This window comes from Dendrobium catenatum, unplaced genomic scaffold (assembly GCF_001605985.2).
Source record: "Dendrobium catenatum unplaced genomic scaffold, ASM160598v2 fragScaff_scaffold_665, whole genome shotgun sequence".
In the NCBI taxonomy this organism is placed as follows: domain Eukaryota; kingdom Viridiplantae; phylum Streptophyta; class Magnoliopsida; order Asparagales; family Orchidaceae; genus Dendrobium; species Dendrobium catenatum.
The window spans coordinates 989407-1007249 of NW_021319127.1; the positions used below are offsets into that span (position 1 = coordinate 989407).

General features: G+C 33.9%; 1 protein-coding gene across 2 annotated transcripts in view; it reads left to right on the plus strand.

The window, feature by feature from the left end:
• Positions 1-17843, plus strand: part of LOC110111306 (myosin-17) — a 35990-nt gene that overhangs the window by 7671 nt on the left and 10476 nt on the right. Inside the window, exons 2-13 of one of the 2 annotated variants that reach the window (XM_020843112.2) lie at positions 1553-1681; positions 2899-3042; positions 3137-3282; positions 3400-3556; positions 3689-3747; positions 3951-4110; positions 4230-4379; positions 4506-4642; positions 4774-4920; positions 5034-5135; positions 5227-5284; positions 17690-17791. In XM_020843112.2, coding sequence (XP_020698771.1) covers positions 1553-1681; positions 2899-3042; positions 3137-3282; positions 3400-3556; positions 3689-3747; positions 3951-4110; positions 4230-4379; positions 4506-4642; positions 4774-4920; positions 5034-5135; positions 5227-5284; positions 17690-17791 — 1491 coding nt within the window. Of the gene's footprint in view, positions 1-1540; positions 1682-2898; positions 3043-3136; positions 3283-3399; positions 3557-3688; positions 3748-3950; positions 4111-4229; positions 4380-4505; positions 4643-4773; positions 4921-5033; positions 5136-5226; positions 5285-17689; positions 17792-17843 lie in introns of those variants that run through there. The other variant, XM_020843111.2, reaches the window with a different exon arrangement.

Here is a 17843-nt window from a genome sequence, read left to right on the forward strand (position 1 = left end):
CATCCTGCGGCTGGTGACAACTTCGATTCCTTCCCATAGGAATCTCACTCTCGTTCTCTCCTAAGAACACAAGTGTGGAACACAAAATTTTCATATCCATTAACCATCCTATTACAATAGCTAAAGGCCCTATATATAGGCCACAACATGAGAAAATAAAAAAAATTACAAAATTGCCCCTTGGGCCACAACACTCAAATAAATTAACCTAGGGGTAAAATAGGAAATAGCATAAAATAGAAATTAAAATGCAGAAAATAATTCATAAATGACAACTTAAATCAGAGCCGTCGATTTACGACGCCTCCTGTGATAGATGCGCCAGATTTTCGTGCCGATGTCCGCATCATGAGTTGTTAAGAAATCATTGATAAGTTGTTTATGGTGAAAAATGAGAATGTCAAGAGGGATGTTTGACAATACTCATCACCATCAATCTTATCCCAATAATCTCGGGTTGTGATAAGGATGTGTGTTAATATTAGAAAGGAATAATTATATTAAATAGGAGATTAACCTACCAACTATTGAAGATAAGATAGAAATAGATTTAGGTGGTGGGACATGTACAATGACGGGTAGAAATTGCTCACAATTGACGTGTAGATAAAATTAGTATCAAATGATTTGAAAAGAAAATGATTAGCCCTATGATTCAAGTTGTTCAAAAGGACTTTGGAGAATAGGTTTAAGAATGAAAAATAATGATTTGTTAAACCAACCCAAAGTAGATGGGATTAGGTTAATGATGATGATTGTCATCATGGATTTGTACTAAAAATGTGATAGGAAGTACTTGTGTTCGCAAGCAACCCTAAGGGCAATACTTTAGTTCGCTAGCAAACCTAGCAAGAATTGGCAAAAACAGCGAGAAATAGGGCTGATTTCAAGGAGAAATCAGCAAGAACCATGCAGAAAATTTAGTAGATTGGAGAAGAAACACAAGGGAAATACTTTGATTCAATCCACAAGAAAAACAAAGCAAGATGCAAATTTCTTCAGTTCGAGAGGAAGAAATACTCTCCAAATCTCTAGCAAAGCCTAGAGCCCACACAAAACAAAACCTAGATCCCAAAATTCGGTAAATCTCAAGATACCCAAATCCTAGCCTACATAAGACTAATTAAAGCTAAAGGAAGCTTACAAAATCCCTAAAACAGCCCTCCATTCAAATTTTCCCTCATAAACACTATTTAATTAAGTAATGGGCCTCATTAGGGCTTCCGCCCCCCTGGTTCCGCCCAAGCTTGTGCTGCCGGCTATAACAGTGAACCGGTCCTTGTTGGACCGGTTCAGCCGGCCCCTCCTGGGCCGGCATTGTAACAAAATGCTCATGGTGCTATCATTTAAATGCTTAATAGTGATTATAGTGCTATTAAATTAATTACAAAATTTATAGGTCTTTCATAGTTATGCTTAGAAAGTATTCAGGAATGTAATAATGCTGTAAATTTTAAAAACTAAGTAACAATGATTATATTATGAAGGATGTCTTCTGCACATTTCAAAAATTCCATTAAATGATATATTAATCAACTATATGTGTTTGCAGGCAACTCCAGGCAACATCGTTGTTGGTACTCATGTATGGGTCGAAGATCCAGTTTTGGCTTGGATTGATGGGGAGGTTGTCCAGATAAAGGGCAATGAAATCCACGTGCGCACAATAAAGGGAAAAATGGTACGTTTTCCAATTACAATCATTATCTTTTATGTTTTATTAAGAATCTTTCCATAGTTCTCATGGGGCTTAGTTAGTTGCTGAAGTTGTTTTTACCTCATTACATTTCTGTTTTTTTTTTTTTCAATTTCATGGGTTCTCTGTCATTTTCTTTTCTTTGTTTTTATCTTGTTAACCTGTTTATCCTAGAACAAATATGCTCTTATGCCTTATGGATATTGAACTTCAAAATTTGGAATATCATATTTGTTTGCTCTCACAAAATATGCTCAACCCCATTGTCATTCTTATACTTTTATTAATTGAATACTCATGTTGGTTTCAGATTGATTATGTCAGCACTAGAAATGCATTGATGATATTCTTCTTGTTGATTAGTTTAGAGAGGGAGTTGAAAGAAAATTTGAATTATGAAGGTCAACCTTAGAGTCTAAAGGTTTTTATTTGAGTAGATCTAAAACTAAATGTATGGAGTGTAATTTTAGTAGTAATAAATCTAATGGTGGGATTGTGATATTGGGTGATCAAGTCATTAGAAAGAGTGCATGTTTTAGATATCTCAGATATGATATTCATAGCGATGGTGAAATAGATGGGGATACTATTAGTAGAATTCAAGTTGGGTGGTTGAAGTGGAGGAATGCAATGGGCTTGTTTTGTGATAGAAAAGTATTCCTCAAACTTAAGGGAAAATTTTATAAGATGGTGGTGAGACTTGCAACGCTCTATGGCTCTGAACGTTGGCCATTAAAAGAGAACCATAAAATTAAGTTAAGTGTTGTAGATATGTGGATGCTTATGTGGATGAGTGGTTTTAGACTCGGAGATAAAATGTGGAATGAGTATATACGTGAAAAGGTTGGAATTGCTCGTGTCAGATAAGATTAGAGAGAGCTGCCTTAGATGGTATGGTCACATAAAAGACATAAAACGTTCTTCCGATAACCCACTAAGATAGTAGATGTATTAGATTTGACCTATGCTAAGAAAGGTAGAGTTAGACCTAAAAGGACTTGGTTAGAAATATTAAAAATGATATTTTTTTTTATTAGATTTACATGAGAATTTCACTCTTAATTGGACATAGTGGAGAAAAAAGAATTCATGTAGCTGACCCCACGTTGTGGGACAGTGGCTTATTATTGTTGTTGATATTTTCTAGAATTTGGCTATTTATCTGAATCTATAATTATTTTTTTCTTAATACTTCTGTTTAGGTTGTTGCAAATGTATCAAAGGTATTTCCCAAGGATACAGAAGCTCCGCCTGGAGGAGTGGATGATATGACACGATTATCATATTTGCATGAACCTGGTGTGCTTCAAAATCTTGCCGCAAGATATGAACTCAATGAGATTTATGTAAAATATCTATCTTTTTCTATGTTCTGTGTTAGTATTATCTAGGATACAAGAAAGGTTTTGTGATACTGACATTTTAATTTTGAGCTTTCAGACATATACTGGCAATATCTTAATTGCAGTAAACCCTTTTCAAAGGTTGCCACATCTTTATGACACCCACATGATGGGGCAGTATAAAGGTGCAGGATTTGGAGAGCTAAGCCCCCATGTTTTCGCAGTTGCAGATGTTGCTTACAGGTTATTCTTTTTTTTTTTTAATTTTAAATTTACAGGCAATTCTTCTTGATTTGTGTATCACTACAGCAAGTGTCTTTTACAATAACTGTTGATGTATGCTTTGCTGCAAGAATATAGGGCAATGATTAATGAAGGAAGGAGCAATTCCATTTTGGTCAGTGGTGAAAGTGGCGCTGGTAAAACGGAAACAACAAAGATGCTTATGAGATACCTTGCTTATTTGGGTGGTCGCTCTGGAATAGAAGGGAGAACGGTTGAACAACAAGTTTTGGAAGTAAGTAAAAATCCCATGTTCTTCTTAATAATGCATTAAAAATTCTTGAAAACCACCTTTTTTCTTCCATTTATCTTGCAAGTACCTTATTTCTTTGACATAAATTTTATGCGTTCTTTTTGTTACTTCCAGTCCAACCCCGTCCTTGAAGCATTTGGGAATGCAAAAACTGTTAGAAATAATAACTCAAGGTAGGTATTATAAGTTGTTGTTTTTTCACTTAGGCGTTTATGTTCAGTGGCATCCATGGAGTATCGTATCTGAAGGTGTAAAATTTGACATTTTATTAGGTTTTATATATGCTTGATAATTTCTTTCCTTAGCTGTCCTCAATGAATTTTTTTATATCCCACTAGCTATAACCACCTGATTTTATTGATGGCATACAATGAAGTCGCTTTGGCAAGTTCGTTGAAATACAGTTTGACAAGAGTGGAAGGATATCAGGTGCTGCTATAAGGACCTACTTGCTTGAAAGATCACGTGTTTGCCAAATTAACACTCCGGAAAGGAATTACCACTGCTTTTACCTTCTTTGTGCAGCTCCTCAAGAGGTGCTTAAGCAAAGGCTCTTTTACAACTTTGTTTTACTATTTTATATTTCCTATTCATTATATTGTTTATTCCTTGTGCAAAAATCTTGTTTTTAAAAAATATTCCATGTAATTTGCAGGTAAAAGATAAATACAAGTTGGGAAATCCACAATCATTTCACTATCTAAATCAGTCTGATTGTTATGAATTGGATGGAGTTGATGATTCTCTTGAATATCTTGCTACAATAAGGGCTATGGATATAGTTGGAATCAGTGAGAGCGAACAGGTTGGTTTAATTATTTATTCTTAGAATACTTGATATTTTTTAAAAAATTGTGTCCCAAGTTTTCTTCAATATTATTATATCTCCTATTTATCAGTTCACGAGAATTACTTAAATTGCTTTCTTCAGGAAGCAATATTCAGAGTTGTAGCTGCTATTCTTCATATAGGCAATATTGATTTTGCAAAAGGAGAGGAAATAGATTCTTCTGTCATCAAGGATGAAAAGTCTAGGTTTCATCTTAAGACAGCGTCTGAACTTCTGATGTAAGTTTATTTTATTTTTTAACTTCTGATTTAATTTTAGCTGATCCCACGGGATAACGTCTTGATGTTGTTGTTGTGGTGATTTTCAGTGTTAAAAATGCCAACTGCTTGTAATCTGTTTTTCGTTGCAGGTGTGATGTTCAGGGACTGGAAGATGCACTTATTAGGCGCGTGATGGTGACACCAGAAGAAATTATCACGAGAACTCTCGACCCGGCTTCTGCAATTGTCAGTAGGGATGGTTTGGCAAAGACTTTATATTGTCGCCTGTTCGATTGGTAAGAACAAGTATAGACTGTTATTAATTCTTTCCATGGCATTGTACCATGTAAGGAGCAGAGCTATAAAATTTATAAAGGTGATGCAAGTATAACCGGTGATACATCAACAGGTTAGTGGAAAAGATCAATGTTTCTATTGGGCAGGATCCAAATTCAAAGTCTCTGATTGGAGTCCTTGATATTTATGGTTTTGAGAGTTTTAAGTGCAACAGGTAATTTATCATAGAGATTTGCAAACATCTCATTTGTAAGTTTTAAATTGTAATTCTCTTACCATTGTTTTGTGCATTTTAATGTGGACAGTTTTGAACAATTCTGTATCAATTTTACAAATGAGAAGTTGCAACAACATTTTAACCAGGTCAGTTTTTTCTGCCTTAACGTAGCAATGGAACTTCTATGCCAATGTGAGAGCACCTCCAGAAGTAAATATAATGCACCAAAAAAGAAAAAGACATACAATAAATAAAAGTATAGACAAAGAGACACATAAAAATTTATGTGGGTTGGCTTGAACAAAGTCTATATTCATGGGAGAGGACACAATAGTTACGAAATATTGTTTACAATAAAAGGCACTGATATGCCCTTATCAAAAACCTAAGTGCACCTGCCATTGGGTTTGCATATCTTATAAAAAATATTGAGTTACTTCTTAACATTTTATCCCTTGAGTCAAAATTGTGACAAAATTTAAACATCTATAACTAGTGTCTAAATCAAGCACTTCACAATCTCATTAGACCTTGATGACACCTAAATTGAACATGGTAAGAGAACTTTGAAACGCAATTATTGCACACTTAAAAAGATCTAATAAAACTAAAGTGATTGTCTGCTCACTTTGAATATTGTATCATTACAATTTGGCTTTAGGACAAATTTATTTTGTTCGATCATGTAAAATATTCTCAGTGGGTTCTAAAAATTTGCACCTCGGTCTTTGCCTAAGAGAGTTTTAAGAGATGTTTCAGGTCAAATTTTTAGAAGACAAATTAGATTGAAAATAAAATACTATCTAGAGGTTTTCTTTTTTTGCAAGGACTTTATGATATGATTTTAGATTTTTCATAGGCATAAACATCTGTGGTTAATGACCCTTTTTGGTTATGAGAGAGTTTTCAATCAAGATTAATTGTTCGACAAACATTCTATATCGAGCACATAGTAGCAGCAAATTTAGTATTGGATTTGAAACTTACCATTTTGAACTTAAACGCATGGGCGGGTAAAATACTGCCATATCTGGACGACAAACCTAGTCAAGATATCATGATTTCATCAGCTTAAAACAAAATTGTTATAGTTTTTAGTCTACTTAGTCGGAGGAAGTAGTCGACCTAACATAACTAAAGTATTTTTATTGACAGCCATAAGTTGCTTCATGGAAATGTACCTTATAGAATTGAGATGTATAGTTATCTAAGGGGATAAATTTGAGTCAACTTTAGTTAACAAAGGGCTTTTACCCTATTAAGTATATTATATGATTCATTACTCCAGAATTTATTAGCCTTTGGGAACTTGTAGGTTATGGCCGTTATCATAATTTAATAGTGCCTTTTCACGGCAAAACCATTTTCACATCCTTTTTGACGGGATGGTTTGAGAATAACTCTTATCAATACGCTTGATAAGTCTTTTGCTCTTTATGAGTTGAATTTATTCTTTTACAAATGACTATGGAGGTATGAGCTGCAAAAATTAATACCTCGGCCTCTCTATGCCTTTTTTTGTGGGAGTTTTAGCGAATGAATGTTTCAGGTAAAATTTTCTTAAGAAGGGTTAGTTTTAAGATAAAACACTTCCTAAAGATTTCATCCTCATATTGCGAGGACTTTATTGTCTGGTTTGAAATTTCCTTCAATGGTTAATTACCTCTCCTGCTAATAAGAGGAACTTTCGATTAATGCTGTTTATTACATATGATCTAAATACCCGAGGTATGGTATCCACATTTTTTAGGGTTTGAAATTAAAATTTTTATGTTTGAAATTCATCATCGTATTCTTAAAGCAGATGTTGGGGGGAATGTAATGAACCCGATTAAGATCCTTTGGTTATGTCGTGGTGGGCCATCACGTTCTCTAATTTACTTAGTTAGAGGAGATTGTTGACCCAACTTGACTGAAGGACTCTTGTTGACAATCATGAGTTGCTTCATTCAAGGGTATATTGTAAACATTGGGTGGATGTTTGCATAAGAGGAGAATTCGAGTCAATATGGGCTAACAAAGAGTTTTGTGCCGTATCAAGTATACCTTATGATTCATTACTCAAGAATTTGGAGTCATTGGAGAATATATGGGCTATGATCATGCCCGTAATATAATGGTGTCATTTTGCGATAATTATTTGGTTAGAGGGCCCTGATTATAATTTTTTATCTGTGCTATTTGACAGAAAAATAACCAGTTAGAGGACATGTGTTACATCCTTACTGGTGAGAGATTATTTTAGAATGAATCTTTGTGATATTCTCGATTAGATATTTTCTCTTTATGAGGGGAGGTTATTATCAAATTTATCGAATTTGATAAACTATTGCGAATGGTGAATAGACTTAGTTTTAAGCTTTCTTTTGTTATTAAAGCCACTTTAAATATTTAAATTTTGATAGATATTAAATTTGCAACTTTATTAAAATTTAGGCCCCAAAAAGTAACATTGAAATTTGAGGATATTTTTATAAATTAAGTGGTCTCATCTATTTGAGATTTTCTGTTAACACGACCATCAGTGGGGTTTAAATAATTTTGCTTTTTTGTTTTAACCCTGTCAATTCTGTTCACTTGCCGAGAGAGGATCAGAGTCGCATAGAGAAAATGATTAAAATAGTTATTTAACTCTGTATGAAGGACAAAAATGATCCCAACTATATTTAAGGACCATTTTGGTCCCTCAAGTTTTTAAAGAGGAACCAAAATAGACCCATGGTGGGACTATTTTAATTCCTCTTTAAAGAGTTGAGGGATCAAAATGTTCCTTTAAAATAGTCAGAGATTAGTTTGGTCTTTCATAAAGAGTCAAGAGACCATTTTGGTCCTTTTCCCAAGTCGCATATAAGCTTTATGAATCTTTATGAGGACATTAAGCTCGAGAGTTCGTATTTGTTTGTAATGAACTTTCTCCTAGAGGCCTAGATGGCCTAATATAAACATTAAAATCAAATGACTTGGTAAATTTCTAGGCCCTACATTTGCTTGTTAACTTAAATCTCATCAACTTCAGTCCTTTTGAGGAGAATGGACTTGATATTTAAGTTCATATTCAACTGTGCAACTTTCTTTTTTTATTATGTTATTCAAGCTTTATTACCTCCATTTATCCTCCAACGAGCATCGGGTCGATATCAACTTTATGAGCACTTGCATGAGTGTCAAATCCGAGAGTTTGTATTTTTTAATGAATTTTTATTGCAAAAGATAGTTAAGGCCTAACATGAACTTAAAGGAGGAGGATTGGAACCCGCACAACATTCTCATACGGTGAATTTAATCTTAACATATTTGTCGAAGCAAATGAGGAAATTTTAAGTTTCTTTTTAAATAATGTGTGCCCTTTTCAATGCATTTGCATGATGCACTTGTATGCTTTTTGATGTGCTTGTATGACAGATCTGCATACTTTGATTATGTTGACACATTTTTCGATGAATTCACGTAATGTTATTGTATATATTTGCTTAGCATATTTGCATGCTATTCAAAGTGAGAAGTTAAAAAAAATCAATTATTATTTTCTAGTTGAATTTTTTGATGTCACATTTTCATATTTGAAGTGAGCGCCAATGAATAGAGAAGAATTTCATTTCCAATGTAGATTTCAATTTAAAAATTGATTGCAAAGTTTCATTGCATTTTCCCCCTTTTTGATGCACTTGCAGAATATTTTTGCATGTTCCACGGTGCATACGCTCAATGCACTTGTGTATTTTGTAGTACACTTGCACAATGCTGATGCACTTATGTAGTGTGTTGGCTTACTTGAACGCTTGTACTCTTCTTAGTGCGCTTGTGCAGTGTATTTGTATGTCTTAGGGACACTTGTATTATACGTATAGGGAATATGTAGATAAACTTCTCTTTTGGTAATTTGATTCATCATGCACACTTTATTGAAGTAGTCGTGCAACCCATAATGTGCGGTAGTGTATTATCTTATTTCTTTTCAATATATGCACTCACAGATGTACAACATGTTCACGATGGGCATGAGTTCCTTTTCTTTAGTAGCTAGCATATATGTTGCCTAGGGCACTCATACAACCATGATTTAAAGCTAGTTTGTTCATTTATTTTGTTTAGATAGGTTAAATAACTATTGGAGATTTGTAAAGGTCCGACGTTCCAATCTTTCACATAAATGTGCTATCGTGAGGTTATATCCATAATTTCATATTTTAAGTTAATTATCATTCATATTTAAGTTTATTATTGCTCACATTTTTGTCCACTTGTACGTGCATAAAGAATTTGGATGCAAGCCCCCCGAAATGGCATATTGTCATATTTTACACATGCGTACTTTCTTCATTTTTATGTGATTGGATTTTTGGTGGGCCCCACAAATGATTAATTTTCATGCTATAAATCGGGTCCTTCTCTTTGGCTCATTTTCATCTAGAGTTCAGATTAGAGGGTGTGTTCTCTTAGATTTTTCATATTTGCGAGTGTTTTAGAGGTTACGGGGAGATCTTGTTTTGCGCCCGTTGGCAAGCTTTTAAGTTCCCCATGTGTCCCTTGTAAGTCTTGTTTTAGGTCAATTTTATTTTTTCATTTTTGCAACTTAGATCTTATTTTGATTAATTTATTTTTTGAGTTTTAATATACACACACAATCAATTTTGTGCTAAACAAATTCTTTTTAAGTTCTGTTTGGGTCCACTATTAATAAAAATTTTGGTAGTATCCTGATGCCTTCTATGCATAAAGGGCTTCATTAGACATGTTAGAACTTTTCATTGCGCTAAGAAACACGTATATGATTGATGTCATGAAACACTATAGTCTTAGTCTTCAATGCCATTAGCCAAGAAAAAAAAAACTTTTTGGTCTTTGAATGCTTATTTATAACTTAGTCTTTATCTGCCAGTCAAGAAAGACGGTCACATGTACTTTTAAATTTATCCCACATGTTAATACATGCATGCATGAGGCCACCCCCCCTCCCACGGCATGAGCTTCTGATGTGAAACAAATTAGGAATTTCTTAGAAATTTATAAAAACTTGGTATAAGCGTAATAAGCTAATGTTTCACCATATGTGATTTTAGGAATTTAAGAATATCAATATTGTTATGGCAATTGGTTACATAGTAGAATCTCAGGAACTTAAAATAACTTCAACCATAAACATAACCATAAATGCTATAAACTTTAAATCCACCACTTAATATTTAGAAAAAGCCATCTTAAGTTCCCCCCCACTCACGCTCTTTGAAAGGTTTTAGTTGAAAGAGATTCTCAGCAATCCAAACGATGCCACCAAAAGTGATAGGACGCTAAGTGTCTTGAGCCACGGAAGGTTAGCCAGAGGAAGAGATGCGGGTGGATGTCCGATGATTCGCCAATGTCCGAAGGGTAGATGAATAGGATATGATTGGCGTAATCTTCGACGGAGCCGTCAACTTCCAAATTGAGGTCGAAGAAAGGGGATTGAAGAATATCTACTAAACTTTGCGAGTTGTAGACGAATCCGTGGTCACGCTCAAGATTGGCCATGCACTAGTAAGAAAGTCGGCAAGAAAATCCAAGGGGAAGGAAGAAGGAGAGTAGGTCGGCCAAGGGAGGGGAGGAGTTTGTGAAGTTTAGGTTTAGGGTTTGGAATATGACAAAGCAAATAAAACCTAAAATTAATTTCAGATTTTAGTTAAAAGTGGAAAGGGGTTTTGAATTTTGAAATTTGGATTTCAAATCCCAAAGGTGGAATAATGGAAATAGAAAGAGAGGGGGAGAGGGTTAAGGGGCTGGTGGCATACTTGGGGGAAAGAGAGGAATTGTGAGGGAATTTAAAGTTTCTTAATTCCTTAATCCAATTTAGAAAAAAATATAAAGAAATTAAATTAGACTTAATTTTAAGAACTTTCCTAATTTAGCTTGATTAATTTAGGAAAGTATTTAAATTCAAATTTGAATTTCAAATTGAATTAAAACCTTTCTCAAATTATTTAAGCTAATTTAGGCATGTAATAATGATGATTGAAATGATCATCAAGAGGACCAAAGAGGTGTGGCCGGCTGCTATGAGAGGGGTAAGGTGATGTGGCCGGGTTTGGGCCGGCAGCTTAGTGGGGAAAGGGGGTGGTCGATGGTTTGAAGCTTAGGAGAAGAGGTGGCCGATGGTTTTAAAGCAAGGGAAGGGGTCGAACCACGAGCCAGGGACACTTCCAATGACGGGTGGGTGTTGCTTTTGCCCACACCTTGGGACTTCACCACTCAAGAACTCACAAGCTCTCAAGAAAAAAATCAGAAATATTTTTATTAATCAAGCATTAAACCTAATACAAGACTAAGGGCCTTATATATGGGCCTCAAAGAGAAAAGAAAAGAATCGACTGAAATGCACTCAGGGCTACAACTCAAAACAAAACATAATCAAGGGTACAAACATCCAACTTGAAATAAAATGAGTTAATACATGAAATATATCAAAAATATAGGCTCCTAATCGTAACCGTCAATCTCCGATGCTTCCGGTGATAAACGTTCCGGAATCTCCTACTAATATCCCATAAGCTTCGCTCATGAATTTCACTAATCAGCTATAAAACATGCATTAGTTTTACTTGTCACGCGTTCGAAAATTTCGAGTTTTAACATGCTTCTTGGCATCCCCTCTGCGTAGGGGGCATCTACAGGGAGTGCTAGATTTGCTCACCATGCTTATAAAGAAGCGATAAGGTCGGTGTCATGCGACACTACGACCAAGGGTCTTTTACTTTAATACGCTTAAAAAAGTGCATGGAGTATTCATCACATGCATAAGAAAAAGCATGACTTTCCCCATCGCACCACATTGAAACAACATCCAAAAGTACTTATTTTGCAAATTTCCCCATTGCGTTGGAACAATGCGCACGAGTACTTATTTCATAAATTTCTTCGTCGAATTTGGATTTTGTGCATTTCACAAAATTTTCCTTCGAGTTTGGAAGAATGCACAAAATTATTTTATTTTAAGATTTTAAAATTATCCTTTTGTGCAAAGCAATGATGATGTTGTGACAAGAAAATCAGAGGGACAAAAAAAAACATTTTTTAAAATTATATTTTTTTGTTTAAATTCTTCTCTTTTCTATTTTTTCCTTCTTTTTACCTCCCTCTCTGTAACCTACATCTCTCTCTCTCTCTCTCTCTCTCTCTCTCTATGTTAGAGTGAAAGAGAGGGAGGTAGCTGAGAGAAAGAGAATATGTAGAAGAAACCAAGTAGGGGTTGTTTGTTTGATTGTGAACTAGGAGATGATGGATTCAACGACGGCTATGTGGATTGATTGTGAGGTGCATGAAGGCCCTAAGGAGATGGGATTCATGAACATGGAGATTAGGTCGGTTGTCGACGACGGCTTTGAGCTAATGACGACTTAGTTGGCCTAAGTTATTTAGGTGGCTATAATGAGAAGTGTGCAAGGGCCGCTGCACGGACGCCCAGGTAAAGTGTTAAAAAAGCAAGGATTCTCACTTCACGAATGGATGTAGGCAAATAAGCTAGTTTATGAAATTAGAATTAGGATATGAACTTATAATATAAGTTATCTTACCGGCAAATTATTTGAATTAATAGATATTGTGATTAATAGAAAGATAAATATTCTATGCATTTACAAAACTAAATGAGTTGGACAGAATGCTAAGGAGATTGATAGTTTAAGGTTTATACTAGAAATGTAGGTGTGACTATAAATAAGAGTTTGAAGGATAATGTTGTAGAAATTAATAGAATTAGAGATATAATTATAGATTTAAAGATTGTTGTTGATGCTAAGATTATTAATATTATAAGTGCTTATGCTCCTTAAGTAGGCTTGAATTTGCATTCAAAATTAAAATTTTGAAATGATTTAGAAGAATTAATACAAAAGATGTATCTTAAAGAAAGAGTTTTTATTGAAATAGATTTAAATGGGCATATTAGTAGAGAGGTAGACTATTTTAAAAGCATTCATGATGGTCATGAGTTTGGAGCGAATAATGATGGTGATATGACCATATTAGGATTTTCTCTAATATATGATTTTATAATTGCTAACATCTTATTTAAGAAAAGAGGAGTATCTCATCACTTATAAGACTGGATATAATAAAACTCAGATTGATTATTTTCTTATAAGAAAAATAGATTGTTTAGATTGCAAAGATTGTAAATTTATTCCGAGTGAAAATTTATATACCCAACATTATTTATTAATTTTGGACTTTAAGATGGAGCATAATATGAAAAATAAGTGTTGTCTTAGGCTTAGATAGGAGCATTTTAAGAACACTAATAAAAATATTTTTGAGAATAAGATTCAAGATCTTAATATTCTGATTGTACATGAGGAAGTTAATGTTATGTGGGAAAAAATAGGTAATGATATCAAGAATGTTGCAAATGAAGTGTTTGAAGTACCAAAATAAAAAGCTCATAATAGTAAAAATAATTGGTAGTGGAATCAAAATGTACAAAAAAAGATAAAAAAATAAGAAGTTTAATTATAAAAATCTGTTTAGATGTAAAAACTCGAAGAATTGGGAAAGATATATAGATGCCCATAAAGAGTTTATAAAAATATTATATGATGCAAAGAATTTGGCTTTTAATGATTTATATAATTGATTAGATACTAAGGAGAATGAAAGATGTATGTATAAGTTAGCTAAGTAAAGAGATATAAGAAGTAAGGATTTAGTTACATTGAAGTGTATTAAGGATGGAGATAAAAAAAATATTTTCATTATAAGAGAATATTCAACAAAGTTGGATGTGATATTTTGCTAAACTTTTCAATGAAAATTATGAGAATATGATTAACTTTAGTGTCCTTAGCATCCTAAATGAAAATAGAATATTTTGTTTTTATCGACGTATTAGTAAAACCAAAGTTAGAGATACTTTAAAGAAAATAAAGTGTGAAAAAACTGTTGGACATGATGCTATTTTGATAGAGGTGTGGAAATGCTTATGAGATGAAGGAATTTCTTGGCTTATGAAAATTTTTAATATTATTTTGAAGAAGAAAAAGATATTAGATGAATGAATTGTCTTGATTTCTATTTTTGAGAATAAAGGTGTTGTACAAGAGTGTGCAATTATTGAGGAATTAAGTTAATGTGTCATATTTTAAAATTATGAGAGAGAGTTATTGACCATAGGTTATGATGTAATACTAATGTTTCTCAAAATCAATTTGGATTCATATTGGGTATGTCTACTATGGAAGCTATACTTTTAATTAGAGGTTTGATGGAGAAGTATACAGAGAATATGGAGGATCTACTTATAATATTTATTAATTTAGAGAAAGCTTTATGATAAAGTTCCAAGAGAAGTGCTATGAAGAGTTTTAGAAAAGAAAGTGGATAATAATGCTTTTACTCAAATCATTAATGGTATGATGCAGGAGTTGTTGCTTGTGTTTGGTGTTTTGGCCAAGTATTTCCTATTTTAATTGGATTATATTTAGGATCAACTTTAAGCCCATATTTTTTTTGCTTTAGTCATGGATGTTCTTACGAGACATTTGTAAGCAGATGTACCATGGTGTATGCTTTTTGGTGATGATATTCTTCTTGTTGATAAGACTAGAGAGTGAGTTGAAGGTATACGTTAATTGTGGATGTCAACCTTAGACTCTAAAGGTTTTCGTTTAAGTATCTAAAACTGAATACATGGAATGTAATTTTAGTGGTAATAGATCTAGTGGGGGATTGTGACTTTGGGTGATAAAGTCATTAATAAGAGTACACAATTTAGATATCTCGGGTGTATTGTCTAGAGTGGTTGTGAAATAGATGGTGATATTTTTAGTAGAATTGAAGTTTGATGGTTGAAGTGGAGGAATGCATCGGGTCTATTGTGTGATAGAAAAGTACCCCTTAAACTTAAAGGAAAATTTTAGAAGATGGTGGTGAGACCTGCAATGCTTTACGATGCAAAATGTTGGCCATTAAAATAGAAGCATGAAATTAAGTTAAGTGTTGCAAATATGAGGATGCTTAGGTGAATGAGTTGCTTTACTCTTAGACACAGAATGCGAAACGAGCATATACCTGAAAACATTGTAGTAGCTCCAGTGGCAGATAAGATTAGAGAGAGTTGCCTTAGATGGTTTGGTCACATAAAACATCAGCTTCCAATGACCTGATTAGGAGTGTAGATGTATTAGATTTGACTTATGTTAAGAAATGTAGATGTAGACCTAAAATGACTTGTTAGAAAATATTAGAAATACATTTTCTTATTAGATTTAAATCAAAATTTGACTCTTAGTAGGATACAATGGAGAAAAAAGATTCATGTAGTCGACCCCAAATAGTGGGATTAAGGCTTGATGTTGATGTTGTTCTTATTGTAAATTTAATTAAAATAAAAAATATGCCACCTTAAGCTGTATCGTATAACACATTTTGTTTACTAGCTCTCTTGGCTCTCATAACAACTAGGGGTGTCAATTATTGACCCGACTCGAAAAATTCGGATTTAGGTTGACCCATTTAACAAACAGGTTGGGTTCAGGTTCCATATTTTAACCCGTTTGAAAAATCAGGTCAGGTTTGGGTTAATTTGCTAACCCAAAATTGACCTGTCCCGCGCGACCCACCCTCCTGCAAGTCCCGCCTACGCGTCTGACCTATTTTTTAGCATGCGTCGTGGTCTCGCAGCTTGCGTGTGACCTGCCTTGGCGTCCTCTCCTCAAGTGTGAGGCTTGCCTTCAGCTCGTGCGTGATGTGCACCTGGGTCAGTCTTGTAGGTACAGGTTGCGAATTTGAGGCGGGTCGGATCTGAGTTCAAATTTCTGACCCATTTGTGCAATCGGTTCGGGTTGGATCAATCGAGGGCGGGTCAGTTTCGGGTTGGACCCGAAGCTGACCCAAATATCCATTTTTACAGCCCTAATAACAACCAAAGCACTCCTAGAATCCATCTTAGCATCACTAAATAAGCTATACTTTGCATCATTTGGAGCAATAACCATATTAGATTCTTGTTGATATCAGGTACATTCCTAACTTCAACCAAAGCCCTATTCTTATCATAATACATCCTAAAATATTATGCCAAAATTAACATTCTTAGATGCAATGTTATTTCTCATGTACACTTAACTTTCACGCTATTCATAACTAGAAAATGAAATCTTATATGAATAGATATGATATGAACAAGTTGATTCAAGAACCACTAATCACTTGTATCTGAGTCCTACAGTATTAAAGAAAGTCACTATAATCTATATCAAACTAATGTGTCTCCATATCCATACCTGCTTGGTTCTCTTCTTTATGGTCATTGCCTTTCTGCCAATTCTCCCTCTTAAATATCTAGAAATTCCAATTGTTGCGCTCGAATTTCTTAGAGTATAAGCAAATCCTGTTCTTACCAACAAACCTATCTCTATATTGATTAGAAGTAGTTCCCTTCTTAAAAGGTATTTTCCTAATAAGTAACCATCAATCTACTTCTCTTCTTTAACACTCAAGTTCATAAACTTTATCCTTTGTTAGTAGTAAGCTCTTTAAATTCTCAAAATGAATTTTCCTAATAAGTCTGCTTCTCTTCTTTGTTTTTTTTTCTCTTCTTTAACACAAGTTCATAAGCTTTATCCTTTGTGAGTAGTAAGCTCTTTACATTCTCTAAGTTAATTATGTTTCTTTTATGCAACTTGATATCTCAAAAATGTTTGTGATAGAGTTAAATAGCACAATAATGAGAGAGCTTGATTCCCATTGCCAATAGTCACATTAATATTTCTTAAATTATGCATTTGAAATATGTGACTTAATAGGCTTACCTTTATGCATTTGAAATAAATAAAGTCTTTGCTGTCTTTTCTATTGATAAAGTTTGTTGGAGAGGATTTTGATCTAAGTATAAAGACTCTAAATTAAGCTACAACCCTTGCGTGATTGTTACCTCTAAAACTTTTTTCATGACATAGTTTGCCAAACCCAGTTGGGTTTTTGATGGGGTCCTTTTCAACCATTTGTGCATTGTCTTTTTCATTTATCGCCATAGGTATATTTGAATTCCTTATGAGAGCCTTTACAAATCTGTGTTAAATGTAAAGACCATGCATCTTCGTTTTTGAAAGGGTGGCTTTTCAAGCCGTCAAATTTCTTGATCACAAACTTCAAGATTATCACACTCCAAACTATGCTTTGATACGAATTGTTAGGGAGTATGTACACATAAGGGGACTGAAATTGGGCTAGATAGATTAGATGTCAATCTCATTTTTCAGCTTAAAATCATATGTGAGGCTCAATAATTTGGTGCTTTTTTTTGGCCAACATATTCTAACTATTTGATATGAGGCTAAACCAAATACTCTTACCTTAACAATATTCCTCTCACGTGAGAGCTTCTATATTAGCTTTCACTCAAAAAAGCTTTTTACTCTATCAAGTGTCATGCATCAAGAGTCAACTTAACCAAAAATATTCCTCAAGGAAGCACCCTTGGTGGAGGGTTTTTTCATTTTGGCATATTTGTTATCAAACTTGATTTTGTGATTTGTTGTATTACAGTTGATTTCTCTGAAATTAACTATTATAGGTTTATGCAGCATGTCTTCAAAATGGAGCAGGAAGAGTACACGAAAGAAGAAATAAACTGGAGCTACATTGAGTTTATAGATAACCAAGACGTGCTAGACTTGATTGAGAAGGTATATTAAGCTGTTTTTCTGAATGATAGAAGTTGTAACTGTATTGGAATCA